We start from the raw sequence: 17,423 nt of genomic DNA on the forward strand, positions 1-17,423 counted from the left end.
TTACGAAAAAGAATAATTTTTTAAAACAATTGTGACCTTCAAAGGTAGACATGCAGGATAAATTTATAGTTGATACCAAGGACTGGATATCTGCACTCTCGCCCGTTACTTTCCATGGCTTGAAATGCATGCTGTTAAGAATAATTTGTTTCTCATAATTTACTTCATAGGTCAATGTCAACGGCTATATAACATTAGGCGGTGACATCGAAGATTATGAACTCACCCTCCCCTATACCGAACCCGTTCTGGCTGTTTCCGCTACCGATTATAATACGGAACAGGCCGGAAATATATATTACCAGGTCACCAAATCAGCGAAAGTTATGGAGAAGGTTGCGAAGGATGTGAATGAGTTTTATGGTACCCACAATTCCTTTCGGCCTGATCACGTGGTCATTGTGACGTGGGAAAATGTTCCATCAGTTGCGAACCCGAATAAGGTAAAATTAAGTTTTCCACGCATATATGGAAATGTGAATTTGAAAAGCGAGATTATAATAATAATAATAATAATAATCACAGCGCGAAACATAGCTGAATACGGGAGTATGTCGATTTCTGTTTTGATACGCATCCGTGAGTATACAGTGCCGTATACGAATAAAACGTATATGGAGTATAAATTTTCCCGTAAACATATCATTAGGATTTATATTCGCGGTTACGTTATATTCTTTTCGGATAACCCATTATAGGTATACTGTGTTCGGATATCATTTAATACTCTATGGGTGTCGCTACACTCACGCCCGTTCAGAGAAAAAACATCCGCCCTTGCTGGGTTCCAGCTCCTTTTTTGATTTTATCAAACGCACAAAAACAACAAAGCAGTCTTCTTGAATTTGGCGGCAAGCAAGATGGCGGAAAGTTCCCATTGAGCTTAAGATTTGAAGTAACATGAAGGACTTTATTGTCAAGAATAACAGAATTAACTCCAAGCTAAGTATATTTTGTTATTTTAAAACTCAAACTTCTATTGTTTTTTTTGAGATTGAAGACAGTTATTAAAAAATGATAAGAAAGATTTAAGGCAGAAAAAGGTACTATACTGTTTGAAATTTTTTATGGCTTAGTTTTGATGCATTTTTTTTCAAGGACGGTGTTGATATTATTTCATTGCTGTACATTATATGCTGCATTGTATAGTAAAGAGAAAAGCAAGCTTGAATTACAGATTTTGAACATAATTTAGAATAACTATAGCTAGGATTCTGTTTTTATGCTGTGTTGTGTTTGTATTCTCTTCATTTTGGTTTTACTCATACTTTTATTTCGTCCATATTATAGTAAAAATCTTTTCATGTATGTAAATCTTTGAACAAATATTTCCAGTTATGGTAAATGCAAAAACTAAATTTGAGTAGATTTTTTGATTAGAGATGGATCATTATTTCTACCTTAGATCTTTTTGAAACACTGTAATATCTGGCATATGTGTAGTCATCAAGCATGCCAAACACATATCAGCATTAGCCATTCAATAGAGTGTCAAAATGTGGATATTACTTTGTTTTAAAACTAAGGGACTAGCTTATGATTGTAATCTTTGGAACAATACAAAATCTTTGAAGTTCTTTTGAATCAGATGTGCATGTTGTTAGTCATTTTAATGCCAAAACAACATCAACAGTCAAAACATTCTAAACCATGTTTAAACTGTAAAAATTATGATTCAATTGGACTTTAATTTTTTTGTTTTGTTTTTTTGTAATTACTTTCAAAGCTTAATTTTCTTAAAAATATTGGAAAGCATATGCTAAAAAGCAGTTTCAAAAAAACCTTGTGTACTATAACTTCTGAATAACATTTTTGTAAACAAAATAATTTCGTTTGAGATAGATTATTCTGCAAAGTTTTTTTTGTGCATGAAAGTTATTTGACAAAGTGTTGAGATTTCTATTAGTCAAGTTAATTTTTTTTAGATAAATCTTTAATTATAAGTGCAAGTTTATGCTAATCGGTAACCAGTCGGTTAGCCATGGCCAGATATATTTTGGATTGCATTTCCATTATCCTGTTTAGCCTGAATTTCTTGGTTGTAAACTGTTTTTGATCATTCTTCTATTAACTCTGCCTAAATCCTTGTTGTAAGGTCATTACCAAAAAATCTGTAGCTTCACCCAACAATTGAATTAGCACTTTTTGTTATTTAATGCTAATAATTATAAAGTATTTATATTTATTTTTTATTTTAGCACTAAGATGTTGCGTGTACACGGACATTGTTTAAATTTCAAGGAAATTAACCCTAAACTAAGTAAGTCATTATTATTTCGCAACATGGTCTTACTCAGTATCTTGACTCTCAAATTTTATTTTACTTCCTCTCCAATGAAGAAAGTGTTCAGTAAAAGACTACTATAAAACAATAGAAATTCTTTCCCCGTTGGTTTTTTGATGGAAATGTTCACCCCCACTGTGAGAAGAAGTTCCACCGGCGCTGCGAGACAGGGGTGTTATTAATAAAAACAAAGCTTGAGCTAAAAGAAGAGTTCAAGAGTTAAAATACCTGGACTTTTTCATCAGTGAAATATTTTTCCCTAAAATGCCTATCAAAAAAAATTTTGAATCACCTCTAGATATGATTCTCAATAAGTTTGCGCAGTCTGTAAATGTAACTTTTCAAATTGGTGGCCCCTCCCAAATGTTTTCATCAAAAGTTTCAAAAGACACCCCTGTCTCACTGCCTCTTTGGAACTTTCGCTTTCAGTGGGGATAAAAACTGTTATCAAAATCCAAATGGGAATAGAAATTATATTGTTCCAAGGTTAAAAGATCCAGTGGGGATGGTTTTTGAATGCAACTTTTAAACATTGAATTTAGAATGGTGATTAAATGAAAGTCAATTTTTATAGTGGACTGGAATCTCAGGGTAATTTTCCATCGGGGACGAAGAGAATTTGACCTATTATTAGAACACATACCGTCTGGTTCCTCAAGTTTAAGGTTTTACTTATGATGTAAAGTACGATTTAGCTGGTGAAGAACTTATGATGTCCCTTAAACTATAAGATCTTGTTTTTGTTCCTTTTTAGGAGTTACAAATCCTTTTGTTTGCACAAGTGAAACCAACTGGTTAGCCGAGGTAAGAATAAATATTTTTGAGTTAACTTTGATTACTTGCGTATAAGCCTATTATTCCTTTCCCCATGTAATAACTATATTGAGAAATGTGCAATTTTAGATTGTTTTTCATAAGGCAAAAGGATCTAATATGGTCACACTTTGTTTCACTTTTCAAAGATATTTAACCATATGAACACTTCAGCTCATTTGTAACTCTCAAATAGCGCTCCGCAACGCATACGTCATAATTATTACTTTTAAATTTTTTACATTTGTACGAGTTGCAATGCTGCTCAATTAAAGATACATGCAAGTTCTTACATATCTTTTGTCAAATGATGCAATTAATGTGCAAAAGAAACGCAAAAGGATTGGAGCTCGTACAAACACATCAAGAAGAGTAATGATTATGTCAAAAATGTGCGCTATATAAACCTTACCCTATTTCCCATTCAAGCTACCAAATTGACAGAATTTTGGAACTCCTTCTGAAAATTTTATTTTGTCTTTCAGCTATAACTTGGAACCTTGACGTAAAGAAATTATCAAACGGCTGAACAAGACAACATTTTGGCTGGTGATGAATAAAGATTCAGACGCCAGCGACTTTAATATAAGCATAATGATCAAATGATTGATAAATATATACTGTATTGTGTCACAGACCCGTTGGTACTTCTACATACTGTAAAAATCAGACAAATTGTACCCGGTTAGAGAACCCACCCGGTAATCTATAAGGAAGGTTTTTTTAGCCTCGGGATGTTCTTAACTTTTTTTCTTTTAAAAATCCTAAGAATATTTTTATTTTCATCTTTTAAGGGGTATTTTATCCATTTTCTGAGAAATTTGGTCTAAAATGTTCTTTCATTTTAACAAACGAAGCCTTGTGTTCTTATAAAGAAAACATGTGGAATTACACAATCGTTTACCAAGACAAGCGATCTCATTCCCATCGTAATTTGTACCTCAATTTTATGTCGACTACAGTCCCCTTTTTTTTATAAGAACCAGTAAGTTTTTGCTGAGGCTCGGCTGTTCTTAATTTTTTGGCACTTTGAGCCTTGAATTGTTCTTATTTTGTTCTTATTTTTTCTAAGGTAAAAAACAAGTTTTGGGTATTTACTTCACTGTTTAGAGGATTTTAGAAACCAGTAATTCTTTTTGCTATAACTCTCTAACTTCAGGCTCTCCACTGTTCTTAAATTGTTCTTATTTTTTGGCATTTTTAAGCCTCATTGTTCTTATAAAAAAAAGTGTATGTTTTTCACCGGGTCACTGATACAGGGTTGTTAAAATTTTGTATTGTCGATTTAGTTGTTTGATCGGTTCGAGGATACTTTTAACACAATCAATAAATTATTTAGCTCTATTTTTATCTCATTAAACATTTTATATTTGTTAAATAATTTTTTGTACGCTCTGCTTGGTCTATTATGTTACAAAAAAAATTCATTACAATATTTTTGTCTTTAATCGTTTTATTTTTCTTCCTCGATTCCTCCTATGATTTTCGTAATTACAGTGCTCTTTTTTGCAAACAAGATACTCTCGTCTCCTTCAGTACTTAATGAAAGGTTATCAAAAATATCTATACAGTAAATTTTGAAAAGTTGAAAAGGTTTGTGTGCTAATAAAAAATCGCTTCCTCTTTTGTTTTTGTATACTGGAGTATAATACAGAAAAATGAAAAAACCCTTGAAACCCTATCATTCTCCCGTTTTCATATACAAGGGGTATGATGTAATATATTGAGTAGTACACGGCTTCCCTTATTCACGTTGCATACGTATCAGGAATATACAGATATATACGGAATAAAATATACGGTCAATATGAAAGATACATCATACGTAACCGATATACTATACTCCACAGATATGAACTCAGGGGTATATAACAATATGCGGAGTCTCACTTTGGAGTATGTGGTAACACGGATATTATAATATACGGGATCAAAATTGCAAAATATATTACAGTATATTTTATTTATACGGTAAAATGTAATAAAAAAATCGTACCGGATATCGACCCCTTTCACGCTGTGAATAATAACATATGTTTTAAGTGGCATGCTCCGAAAAATTCAAAAGCTTTTAGGCAGCTGGAGAATTGTTTCCACGAAGGGCCACTGTGAACAGAACAAGAACGAATACGGAAACTGAAACAAGAACGATAGGCAACAAAGAATGACTTCACGAATATTTAAAAAAAAAAAAAAAAAAAAAAAAAAAAAAATTAATCTCTGTATGATTATTGGAAAAAATATGATTTAGCTTTGGATTTGAAAGTGACCAAAGATTTAGTTTGGCGGAGGTCGGTAGGCAAACTATTCCAAATGTTTGTAGCATTGTATAAAAAGGTTTTAGAATCAAATTTATTTCTTGTTCTCTGTATCCGAATTTTCTTTTCTGATCCAGCTCTAGTATTTACACCTTGCGCATCGGGCTCACCACCATTTCCACAGAGAACGAAACGTTTGGATAGATAAGAGGGACATATCTTTTGAACAGCCTTGAAAGTCATGAGAGCAGTACTGTAATCAGCAATTTTTCCAAAAGGCTTGTTCATTGGAGTGACCCGATCGATTTGTCTAGACAAAGAATCAAATCGCCTACGAACATGTGATAGAGTGTTGCTCCAGGTGTTAACGCAATATCCGAGATGTGGATATACCATTGCATTTACCAATAACCGTTTCGTGCTATCGTTCAATGTCGAACTAACCCTTTTGATTTTATTGAGTCCAAGATAGGCTCTTTGTCTAACAAGGCTCGCATGTTTTTCCCACGTTAAACTTTCGTCGAAAATTACACCGAGATATTTCACGTCGGATTTAGGTTCAATCGGGACGTTTTGAAAGGATAGAGGTGGCATTTCCTTACATTCTTTAACCTTTTGTTTCCTACCAAAAAATATAACTTCAGTCTTGGTTGTATTGACTGATAGTTTGTTGCAATAAAACCAGGCACTTAGATATTCAAGCTGCTTTTCTAAGCCTGATTTGAGAGTTTGTGGATCTTTTGCACTTTGTATAATGACAGTGTCATCAGCGTATAGATGGCAAAAAGTTTTTCGGTGGATGCAATCAAATATATCATTGATGTAAAGTAAAAACAAAAAAGGACCAAGTACAGAACCCTGGGGGACACCGTACTTACCCTCCCACATAAAAGAAGATTTTGAATCACCAACAACCGAACACTGTTCCCTTTCACTCAAATACGACTCAAACCAATCAAAGGGAACATCTCTAATACCGTAACAAAAAAGTTTCTTCATTAAAATAACATGATCTACCGTGTCAAAAGCCTTTTTCAAATCCACTAGAACCGCTCCAACATAATTTTTCTTAGCTACTTCTCCTAAGACAAAGTCAGCAACATAAGACACTGCCGTGTCTGTCGAATGTTTATTCCTGAAACCGGATTGAAACTCGCTGATGATGTTGTTCTTTTCAAGAAATTCAGAAACTTGGAAATGGACTATTTTTTCAAAAACTTTCATTGGGATTGGAAGGATTGAAATTGGTCTATAGTTGTTAACGTCATCAGCATCCCCCTTCTTGAAAAGGGGTGTGACTCGTTTTCTCTTCCAACATTTTGGAACAACGCCCGTTTTAAGAGAGAGATTATAAATGTGGGTTAAATAGTAAGCCAAGATTGGAGAACCTGCTTTGAGTGATTTTACACAGATATCGTCCAACCCCGTTGCTTTTCCATGATTTAACCCATTTACAATCTTAGAAACGGTTGAGAGTGAAACAGAGTGAAAGAAAAATTCATCCTGAATAGGTTTGGGAGAAATATGAGAAGTATCAGAAAAAGGAAAGGCAGCGGCTAGTTTAGAACCAACGGTTGAGAAGAATTTGTTAAAGGTTTCAGCGATTTGTTTTTTGTCACTGATCTCTTTTCCCTCATCAGTGAGAAAATGAGGAGCTGTGTTTGATTTTTTGTCATTGGGAATGAGTGAATTGAGAGTCTTCCAAAGCTTTTTGGAGTCGTCTTTATTCTCATCGATTACGTTCTGAAAATACTGTTTCTTTAACCTATTTTTCAGGTTAATCACAAATTTCTTTGTTGCTTGAAATTTGCCAATCATTTTCGCTTTTAGATCTCGAAGCAACTTTTTTTAGATAGTCTCTCCGCTTAATTGATGTAAGGAGCTCCTCGGTGACCCATTGAGGATTGGACTCCCGTATTCTCTTTTTGGTAACAGGCGCGAGAGTGTCCAAGATTTGAAGGACATTTTCATTGAATGCTTCAGCAGCAGCATCGACACTTGTTGCATTCACTACATTTGACCAATCAAGGTTTCCAAGCCTCTCTAAAAACACTTCTTGACTAAAGTTTTTGAAAGATCTACTCTTTATGAACTTAGGATGACGTTCAACTTTAAGTTCACCTCTTTTGATGCTAATGAAACAATGGTCACTGAGACCAATGTCATGAACTTGGCAGTCTAAAGCATGATCGCTATTTGACAGAATCAGATCAATCAAAGTGGATGATGTTTCAGTGATCCTAGTAGGAACTTCAACGAATTGGAAGAGACCCCTGGCTTTACATAGATCATTGATAATACCAGAGAGTCTATTTTTTTGTAACATATTACAATTGAAATCACCAAGGATGAAAATCTCAGAATCTTTTGGTAATTTGTCGATACATGACATTAAAAAAGATTTATATCGTTCAACGACATCAAGATTCTGTCCTCTGACAGGTGGACGATACACGGCACAAACATAAACAGACTTGGACTTTTTCCTTTTAATCTCCACCCAAAGAGTCTCGTTCGATTTCTTTGAGACATGCGAGAGTCTCTTCGTCGTAAGGTGGTTACCAGCAAAGATAAGGACCCCTCCGCCATGACTAGTTCGATCTTGCCTGTGGATGGCATATCCAGGTACAGAAATTTCTGAGTCCGGAACCGTGGAATCGATTTTGGTCTCATTAAGACACAGAATGTCAAATTTGTGTTGTCTCAAGAAAATTCTTAGGAAATCTATTTTAGAACGAAGGCCATTAATATTAAGATGACCAATGTTAAGACAAGATTTGTCTGTTAGTATAAGGTCTTCATTCAAATCAAGAGGGAGAACAACTTCTTCATCAAGAACTTCTAAGTTTTCTAGATCATAAAATGGTAACTGAGCGCTAACACAACCTTGGCACATAAAAGGGGGCCCTATGTTTTGATTAAAGCGATCGTATTGATTATTCAATAATTTCACTTAATGCGAAACACGCATTGTATATAAACGTTTTTACATGGATATTCAAGGGCACTGTAATCTCTCTTTCCTTGTCCCATTGCATTAGAAAACAAATCCGCAGATGATTCACCATTTCTTGAATTACTTCCTTCCCTTGAGATATTAATGAGTTTATGTATGGTGCTTTTTCTGCGATACAGAGACTGATAGTTTTTTATTAGATCCTGACTGACTGAGTATGAAGCTAAACTTTTCATTCACCGTCCAATTCCAAATCGCTTCAAAGCGTAATGAAATAAGCCTGCTATTCCAGTTAAAGGATAAAGGGCAACTTTAATTATTTCAGCGGAACACGTTCCAAGCAGTCATTGCTTCTGACAGTCAACAAACATTCGCTATATACTGTTACCAGCGTCTACAAAGTGAGCCAGTCATTGGATTCTACGATGGCGATAAATGCACTGTCCAATGGAAAGAAACAGATCCAGGAAAGATTGTGGCGAGAAAGAAAATGGTCTACAACTTGACGCCCAATGAGTGTAACAAGAATTTAACGCAAAGTATTGAATCATTACTAAAACTTATCAAATGATCATTGGGCTATTCTAGAGAACATTCTACCTCGCATGTCGAGGAGGTCATATCTTTTGTCCAGTGGGGGGGGGGGGTACTCCAAAAAGGGGAGAATCCAGGGGATAAACGCTTGTAATTTTATAAAAACCAGTAAATTTTAGCTGAGCTTGAGGTTGTTCTTAAATTTCTATTGTTCCAAACAATAGAGCGAGCTATTATTCTGAAGGCCTAAATCTGAGGCTGGTGTTCTTATAAAATTTGTTCTTATAAATAAAAAAGCGTGTACCCTAAAACCTAAAAATGGAAAACCCAGGGGGGTTTCTTGAAAAAGGTAAGAACCCAGGAGAGGTTTGTTGAGCTGTTGAAATCTAGATAAAAATCCAAGAGAAATTTGACACTCCAAAAATGACCTTCTCATCACTATAGGGTTAAATTCTTTTAAGAAATAGTCCATTTTACTTGCAAACTATCTAAATCTTTTTCTCAGAACAATGCTGACTATCACATCTAGGATGTGGTTTTTTGAAGACCAATTGATGTGTCTACCAGTACAGTTTAGTGGGAACTTTGATTCGATATCATATTTAAATATTTCATTTTATAGAATTGAACGGTCTTTTACCCTACGGAGAAGGTAAAGGAGATACGAAGGAGGAGATCGATTCAATCAGCAATAATATCACATTAACCTTGTCAAGACAGACAATGTTTTTAACACAGTTAACCAACAAAATTACTGTAAGTTTACAGCTTGAGTTAAAATAAACAAGAAACAAGAAACCTTTTTTCGTTTATTTCATGTCATCATTTTACCTAAGCATCGACCTCTAACGAACGGACGGATAACTCATTGTTTGAAAAACAAAGCACAGCTTTATTCTTTGTGCAGGGAGCGCGTTGCCGCCAAAAATTTGAATTTTGGAGATTTTCAAAATGACGTCAAAAAAAATCTTCCGACATCACCTGCATAAAAACCACTGCAGCTGGAATATCTTTCTTTGTGCTTGTGCTATCTACGAACTGGGAGAATATGGGTTTTCTTGCTAGACGTCTGCTTTGAGATGGTAACTAAGTTTGGTAACTATTGACTTTTTGTTATTTAGATCACAAAGGATGGCCGAATCTACGGACCAATAACAGATGATGAAAAGTATGTTTCAGTGTACTCATCGAACTGGGTGAAAGGTAAACACATATTTTGTACAGAGAGTCTACGCTCACGAATGAGGAAAAAAGGGTTAGAAAACAAAGTGTTGCTTCATAAACCCTGATAGAAGAAAGTTTCGAATGTGGGCAGAAGAAAAATTTCCCCTGGTGGCATAATGATTCCCTCAGGTGTATTGATAAACATATCATTTTCCCTAGCTGGTTGACGTGTTCTCTGTTTGATTGAAAATTTCTCCTGATGACATAATGATTTCGCCTAGTGTATTGATAGACATATCATTTTCCCTTGCTGGTTGACGTGTTCTCTGATTGATTGAAAATTTCCCCTGGTGACATAATGATTTACCCTAGAGTGTTGATGATTTCCATTGGTAAGTTTTAAGCGATTTACAAAAGGGTGATGAAGAAAAGATTTTACAGAGATGAAAAATTAATCAAGGATTTTAAGTATTTTGCTGACCAATCTCCACTCTTCTTACAGGGAATGTTTTCTACCGGCAATCGACACATCCACAGGACTTCAACCAAATTATCAGCGATCTTACACAATATGTAGGTCACCAAAATCTCAAATCCATTCAATTCCAAGTCATTTTCATCATCACTTTCGAAGAGGTATCAACACAACAAAACCCATCGCAAACAAATACTTTCCAATTTGCACACATCTCTAACGATGAAATATCCTATGGCCTGTTCAAATTCCAAAAACTTTTAACACAATCAGCAACTTCAGGTTACTTTGATGGCCCATGCAACCAAGCCTTTCTACCGCATTCGACCACGCCCAAAAGTATCTTACTGCAAGAAGAATCGAACATTCAAAAACCTGGCACTTTCACATTCTTACTATCAGGTTCAGATTGCGATAAGAAATCAAACAACTTTACCATAATTCAACAGAAAATATATTTCAAATCGATTTTTGGTTCAGCAACTATTGACTTTACCCATCAAGAAAGTGCCTCTCAAAAAAGCATTTCTATCAATGACGTTATCTCAGGAAAGGAACCTATTCTAGCCATCATTGCCAACCAAAATAACACAAGCATGAAATTCAGCTATCTTAGTTTACACCATTCTGAGAATAGTCACAATTACACTTTCAATATGCTTAATATTCCTGCATCAACTCCTAAAACACCTTACCTAGACTTCGGTGAACTACCAATGTCATCCTTGGGAAGTAACACTAAGTGTATCAAACACCATCATTTCACTTCAAAGATGTCTGGAACCCCTGTCATCAAAGTCAGCCTCCATCATAAAGACTTGGGAAGTATTGACTCCATTCATTTGAAAGATGTTGCGAGTGCTTGGCTACGGAATGTGGATCAAAGTGGTTTCGATGTTTGCGTGCGAAAGGCAGTATCTTTGACAGGTGCAGCCAATTTCGTTGTGAGCTATGTTGCTGTAGCCAATACAATTGGTGACCAGGGATTCACAGAGTCCAAGGTGGAAACCGTTAACAGTCTCCCACAAACCAACAAAGAGGAAGGAGGAAACAAGCACTGTGGCATCTTCAAGTATAAATACACTTACCATACCCAACCTTTAGTATTTGTTACTGCTGAAGATAGTACTGCAGATGCGTCTAGCTCCCACCAGCATGATGCTAGTTCCCACCTAGAGGGAACTAGTAACTACCAAGTACATGCTTGGGTCAGGAGTGTGTATCAAGATCATGCTGTTATATGTGGCCGAAGTTCTTCTGATGATTCGGATAAAATCAAGATACATGTTTTGATAACAGGCTCTTTTGATGCATGTAGCATTCATAAGTGTCCGGAAAATAAAGAATGTAGAATTGATTCTCGGACAAATCGTCCATCGTGTCAATGCATCACATCGTGTCCGGAAGAAAGCAAAGACAGGGGATTGTTTTGCGCGTCCAATTACAAATCATATGCAAGCAGCTGTGAAATGTACAAAGATGCTTGTGCATTATATGGTTTGGACATTTTTGAGAATGTTGTCAAAATTCATGATGGATTTTGCACTCGTAAGTTTTAATGATTTTCTTTTGTTGAACCAAAAATTATTTCAAACAATATTGATGTTTTCCGTGGATGATAATATTTTGTTTTTTAGAATAGAGATTTCAAAGGCTTCTAATCCTCGAAATCTTTCCCTCCTACTCAGTTCTACTCGATGTTTCTTTCATTCTTTAAGTATTGGCGCTGCTACTCTGTACCGGAGTGCAGTATTGTTCGTAGTTCATTATACCTATTGCCTCTATGGTAAGGAATTTCTAAATTCCTGTAGACTTCAGGTTTATTTACAAACAACTATTATACCCTACCTTTGGGATTAATCAATCTTCAGGCTGCTTCAGGCTAAATATTTTCGTTGAAGTGATTTTTCAAAACATTTTTTTCATCTCATAGATTTGCCATACTACAGTGGATCCACACAACTCTCAGAAGTGCCTGAAATGCATGGAGCTTTCTGTCAATACATTGCTCTTCCTTCTTCGTATTTCAACACATTTTCAAAAGTCAATGTCATCTTGACTACTCATTGGTCGGAGCAGAACATGACGTCATCACATGAAAATGAGGCGTCAGCAAGATGGTCAGAAGATGTTACAAGGCAAGGATTTCGAGCTTGCGCAATGGTGGCAGGAAGAGGTGCTTCGAACAGGGGTAAGTGGAGCGGATTCCAGATTCAAAACATCCGCTAAATTCAGCTTTTAATAATCTCCTGTGAATTCAGCCATTTTTTCAAGGAGGTTGTTCCTCCCTTGATAAAAGGTAATGACAAGCCTTTACGTGGTCATAAAAAGCTAATTATCATTCCGAGATATACTCAAAAAAGAATTTTTTCGAGGTATACCCGGTTTCACTACATGAATGTTTTTCACAAATCTCTTAATTTTCAGCACCTTGGGTAAACTGGGTGGCTTATCAAAGTAACGAGTTGACATATTCAACACATCATCAAATCGAGGCTGGTGACGTCATCATGCCCACGTGGTACACTGGTAGTAGATGTAAATCAATTGTACTTAAAGTAAGTTATCCTTCATTCATATTTTCCAATTAAAAAACTTAGCATTCCGTTATTCATCCTTTAAGGAATAGTCGAACGTGCGCAACGCACTGGGCTCAACTTTAGTGGCTTCAAATTATTCAAAAACGCGATTGTAGCAAAACAAACCATAGAATAAGTGTGGCAAATTTCAACAGGGTGTCCTTATGTTTTTTTGACAGACAGATTCTAGCTCAACTGAGGTTGAGAAAAGGTTTCTTATTGCGGATATTTGGTAGACCCTAAAAGAATAACTAGTAGTTGCTTTTAAAGAAAGATTGTAATCCAATTTCAGCGTGCATTTTTGCTTAGTCCCTACAAGGGTACAGGCCTCAATTCTTTTATTTTCCACTAACCTAACTCGGTTAAGTCAAAGTAAAAAGGCACGAATCCATTCCTCATTTCAGGGTTTAAAAAAATCGTCCTCTGAGCAGCCACGAATCATGGTTTCAGTTGAGCATCAACAGCCACGTGCTTTCCGTAACGCAATGACCGCTTGGATTGAACAACATGCCCGGAACAACGGTAGTACGGAATACCGAATTTGTGCACGTGAGTTACAGAACTTTGACGGCGTGCATCGTGATATCAAAGTAGTAAGTGATTGTATATCTTCATGAAAACGAACTGAAAATTGTCGAAGAGTGACGTAAGATTAATTCAAGTAGACTTTAAGCCTGCTATAGAGTAACCTGTATTAGACAGCTTCTAAACAGTAATGTCTATTCGCACTTTGCGAATTTTCGAAAAGGGTGCAACACACTCAAAGCGGAAAGACTTTTAATAAATCAATCTTAAATCTGTCATCTTCAGAATTGGTTAGCTGTCTATAACCCATATCCCGTTCACATCAGCGAGATTGGAACAGTAGATTTCATGGCATCACCAACCACACCAGTAAACGGCCAATACTCCATCACTGCAAGATGCAAGGTGAACTTATCTGGCACCTTGTAGTGCATAATTCTTTCCGATAAGCTAAAGCTCTGAAAATCATACTACATCAATGATTTTGCAGCGGGACTCCTTTGTTTAAAGTTGATATCGATCAGCCTCGAGCTAAGTACACGTTGTACTATCATACATCAACTTTAAAGAAAAGAAACATAAATAAACCTTTTTTGGGGATAAGCGGTCCAAGTAAGTAAGAGTTTCAGCCCTAGGTTTACGAGCAAGGAACCTAACTGGGGATGCGGCATAACAATGACCGACTATCGTATAAAAATTGAATCTTTATCAGACATATTTCTTTCTGAAAGTTGCAGTTGCATAAATGTCATAAAAGTTCTTAAACTTGATTTTAATGGCAGTCGAAGACATATCTTAAATCTCTCCGAATCAAAAAGAGAACACTTTCAAATTTCAATACATCACTGTCAATCATTCCCTTTTAACAGGCCATTGAATACAACTCTGGCTATCCATCCACAGCGCACCCGTTGATCATTGTGTCCCCACAAAACACTACATCTCCTACACTCTTCAACACTGGATACTCAAACCAAGATACTGTGGCATGGGTCGAGGTAAGATGGTCCAAACAGTGACTGTCAAACCCTAATTGCCCATCAAACCGAACAACCGTTAGGGTAGAACAGTCAAACAGAAAATCTATAGTGACCTTTTTCGCGTTAAATTCGATCGATAAAATTCTCATGGGATTAGTCCAGGGGTGATTGTCCGGGGGTAACGGATCTTATTGGCCGTATCAATATTAATTTCAATATCATTCAACAACAACAACAGGGTAACAATGAAACACGTATGAAGGTTTGCTTGAAATCCATCAGATCCGGACTTCAACAAGAATCTTATTCGATCGCTTTTACTGTCTTCCCAAGGAAGGGTAAGCATGATTTTGAAGCTCCATTTTCATCAGTAAAACTTAGAAGGTGGTTTCCCACACTATCCCACTGACCTTTATCATATATCATTCCGGCTCTAATCACTGACTTTTATATACCCTGGACCAAGTTTCTCAATCCCGGCCAAGCTAAATGTTTGATCGAGACCGTATAAAAACTTCGATCAAAGATGGCGGATGTAGCTTGGTCCAGGGATATATAATGGTCAGTAGCTCTAATATGTACATAAAACGGATGTCAGAAAGAAGAAAACGTTTATTGTAATTACCCTGTCTTCTGAATAAGTGAGCCAACGAAAAATGAACTCAATTACAAACTTCGACCCTACGGGAAAAAATATGTGAGAAAAAAAAAACAGCCTGGGAGTCCTGGGAGTCCTAGGAGTTGTTACATTGTAAGTTTAGTAATATTCATTATTCTATTTTCTTTAGGTTTATGTGAGAAAGGTTGGTATTTTTACGAAGAAAAATGTTATTCTACCTTGAACGCCGAACCTCAGAGTTTCGGAGAAGCTTCAAGGGTGTGTGAAAATACTGGCTCCTCATTGGTGGAAATTGAAAGTGTACAAGAGAACCATTTTGTATCAAGTATTGTAGCTGAAAATAAAAATATTTGGCTTGGTGAGTAAAATTGATCGCGCTTTGAAGTTATTATTATTTCCGACGATCGGTCGCCTCTTGTTAACAAAAGTAATATAAACTTTCCACTGATGGAGAGAGAGAATGTATCCGGGTTAAAAGGAAATACTATATAAGTTTGTTTGTTTAAAACGTGTCTCACTCACCAATTAAAGGTTTTCCGTTTGTCTGTCTTGTCATAAATTATCACATCTAGCAACGGTTACTTTCAAAATTGTCCATGTTCGTGTTGTCCAGATGTGTGCGATTTCATCTTTGACTCTTTTCATTAAATTTTTGTGTTTTTTTTATTTTTAGTCTTCACTAAAACAAAACAAAGTTAAAAAATTACAAATTTTATCGAAATTCGCTTTTGAGACAATTCTTTCAAGAGAACCAAACGCATTATGCGTTGGATAAGTGTAATAGGTATAGTGTAACCGTTTCTTCAAAACTTGAGGGCCGAACAATCGTAATTTCTCGAACGTACGACAGATTTTTGTATCTTAAAATAACGGTCATTTGGATTATCACGGTGTTGAGTCTTTTCGAGTTTACTCTAAAGGCGGCATCGAATGTTAAGAAAAATATGTGCAAAATCTAGGCCAATCTATATTCTCCACGTCTATCCAAATCCCTTAATGACGAAAAGATATTATAGACAAATGCTTAAAACATGGACCCAACACAAACAATTGTTGAAACACGTGTTGAAAATTTATAAAGAAGGCAATAGGCCGTGAATTTTGAATCGATATCTGAATCTATTTTGATATTATCTAGAACGCTCTATCCGAGCAAGGAACTTGATGCAAGCTAGAGATTAAAATCATTTATCATTATTTTATTTATTGATAACATTTAAGTGACAAACAAACTTTACATTTGGGAATGACTGCAAAAATGTGTGAGTGATGTACCACTATCTCTTCATTAGGGTATATAGATGTGACAATCGAAGGAGATTGGACTTGGCTTTCTAAAACACCTAACAACAAATACACCAACTGGAATATAGGCAAGCCAAGCGGTTCTACGGAAGAAAACTGTGCGCTAATGCTAGGTGACGGACGATGGGATGATGTCAGTTGCTCTGTGAAGAATTTATTTGTCTGTGAAAAAGGTGAGATACCTTATCGGGGAAAACTTCGTCGGGGAAAAGTGACGAAATTTTGGACAAGTGACGAATATTTTCCCCGACGAAAATTTCCCCCGGCCTTAACGCGTTTACCAACTACCAGCAAGTGACGAATTTTTCCCCGACGAAGTTTTCCCCGGCAAGGTATGTTGTCTGTGTATAATAGAATATTTTACAGGGGAAAATGTTCACTGTCTAAAATTTTTGTTACAAGAATTTTGAGATCCACAATAGCTGAATCATTTGATTTTTTTATCATTACATGGTAGGGACTTAAAGTCTCTCCTGAAAACTTTGATGTCAGCATAAAGAGAGTCTGATATCACATGCCTAAAATTATAGACAAACGTTAACAGATCGCGGTGGTCCTGATTACCCATGATTCTTTTCGATGGTTGAATGACCTATTGAAACTGAGGGTTGTTACAGGGACTTTTGATTATCTAGAAAACAGGGATAGCTTTCTTTGTAACATTTGTTACAGATTCGAGTGAATTACAACGAGCATGTTCAAAATATTGTCAAAATGGCGCCTCGTGTAAACTTCTCAAGAATGATGTGACCGGAAATGTGAATGTGCAATGTAAATGTGCGATCGGATTTGCTGGAGAAAAATGTGAAATAGATCGTGAGTAACTTTTGAATATCTTTCCAACTAGCGGACTAGAAATTGGTCTGTATCAAAGAACTTTAGCTATAAGGGTAGGGTTAATTGTTCTTTAGGATAGACAAAAATATCATGA

At 36.0% G+C, this 17,423-nt stretch overlaps 1 protein-coding gene and 1 long non-coding RNA gene across 2 annotated transcripts in view; both read left to right on the plus strand.

Moving 5' to 3' along the window:
* LOC136819589 (uncharacterized) overlaps positions 1-17,423 on the plus strand; it is a 31,973-nt gene that overhangs the window by 13,480 nt on the left and 1,070 nt on the right. The window contains exons 13-26 of the mRNA XM_067075822.1: positions 171-443; positions 8,637-8,850; positions 9,468-9,601; positions 9,967-10,048; positions 10,512-12,032; positions 12,418-12,675; positions 12,912-13,042; positions 13,468-13,656; positions 13,874-13,993; positions 14,458-14,586; positions 14,807-14,906; positions 15,357-15,545; positions 16,480-16,665; positions 17,165-17,308. Coding sequence (XP_066931923.1) covers positions 171-443; positions 8,637-8,850; positions 9,468-9,601; positions 9,967-10,048; positions 10,512-12,032; positions 12,418-12,675; positions 12,912-13,042; positions 13,468-13,656; positions 13,874-13,993; positions 14,458-14,586; positions 14,807-14,906; positions 15,357-15,545; positions 16,480-16,665; positions 17,165-17,308 — 3,670 coding nt within the window. The remainder of the gene's footprint in view (positions 1-170; positions 444-8,636; positions 8,851-9,467; positions 9,602-9,966; positions 10,049-10,511; positions 12,033-12,417; positions 12,676-12,911; positions 13,043-13,467; positions 13,657-13,873; positions 13,994-14,457; positions 14,587-14,806; positions 14,907-15,356; positions 15,546-16,479; positions 16,666-17,164; positions 17,309-17,423) is intronic.
* On the plus strand, positions 1,699-3,734 carry LOC136819592 (uncharacterized). Its single transcript, XR_010848457.1, has 3 exons — positions 1,699-2,260; positions 3,039-3,088; positions 3,583-3,734. It is a non-coding gene; the product is annotated as an uncharacterized lncRNA (long non-coding RNA).

Source organism: Clytia hemisphaerica, unplaced genomic scaffold (genome assembly GCF_902728285.1).
Source record: "Clytia hemisphaerica strain Z4C2 unplaced genomic scaffold, Clytia hemisphaerica genome assembly, whole genome shotgun sequence".
In the NCBI taxonomy this organism is placed as follows: domain Eukaryota; kingdom Metazoa; phylum Cnidaria; class Hydrozoa; order Leptothecata; family Clytiidae; genus Clytia; species Clytia hemisphaerica.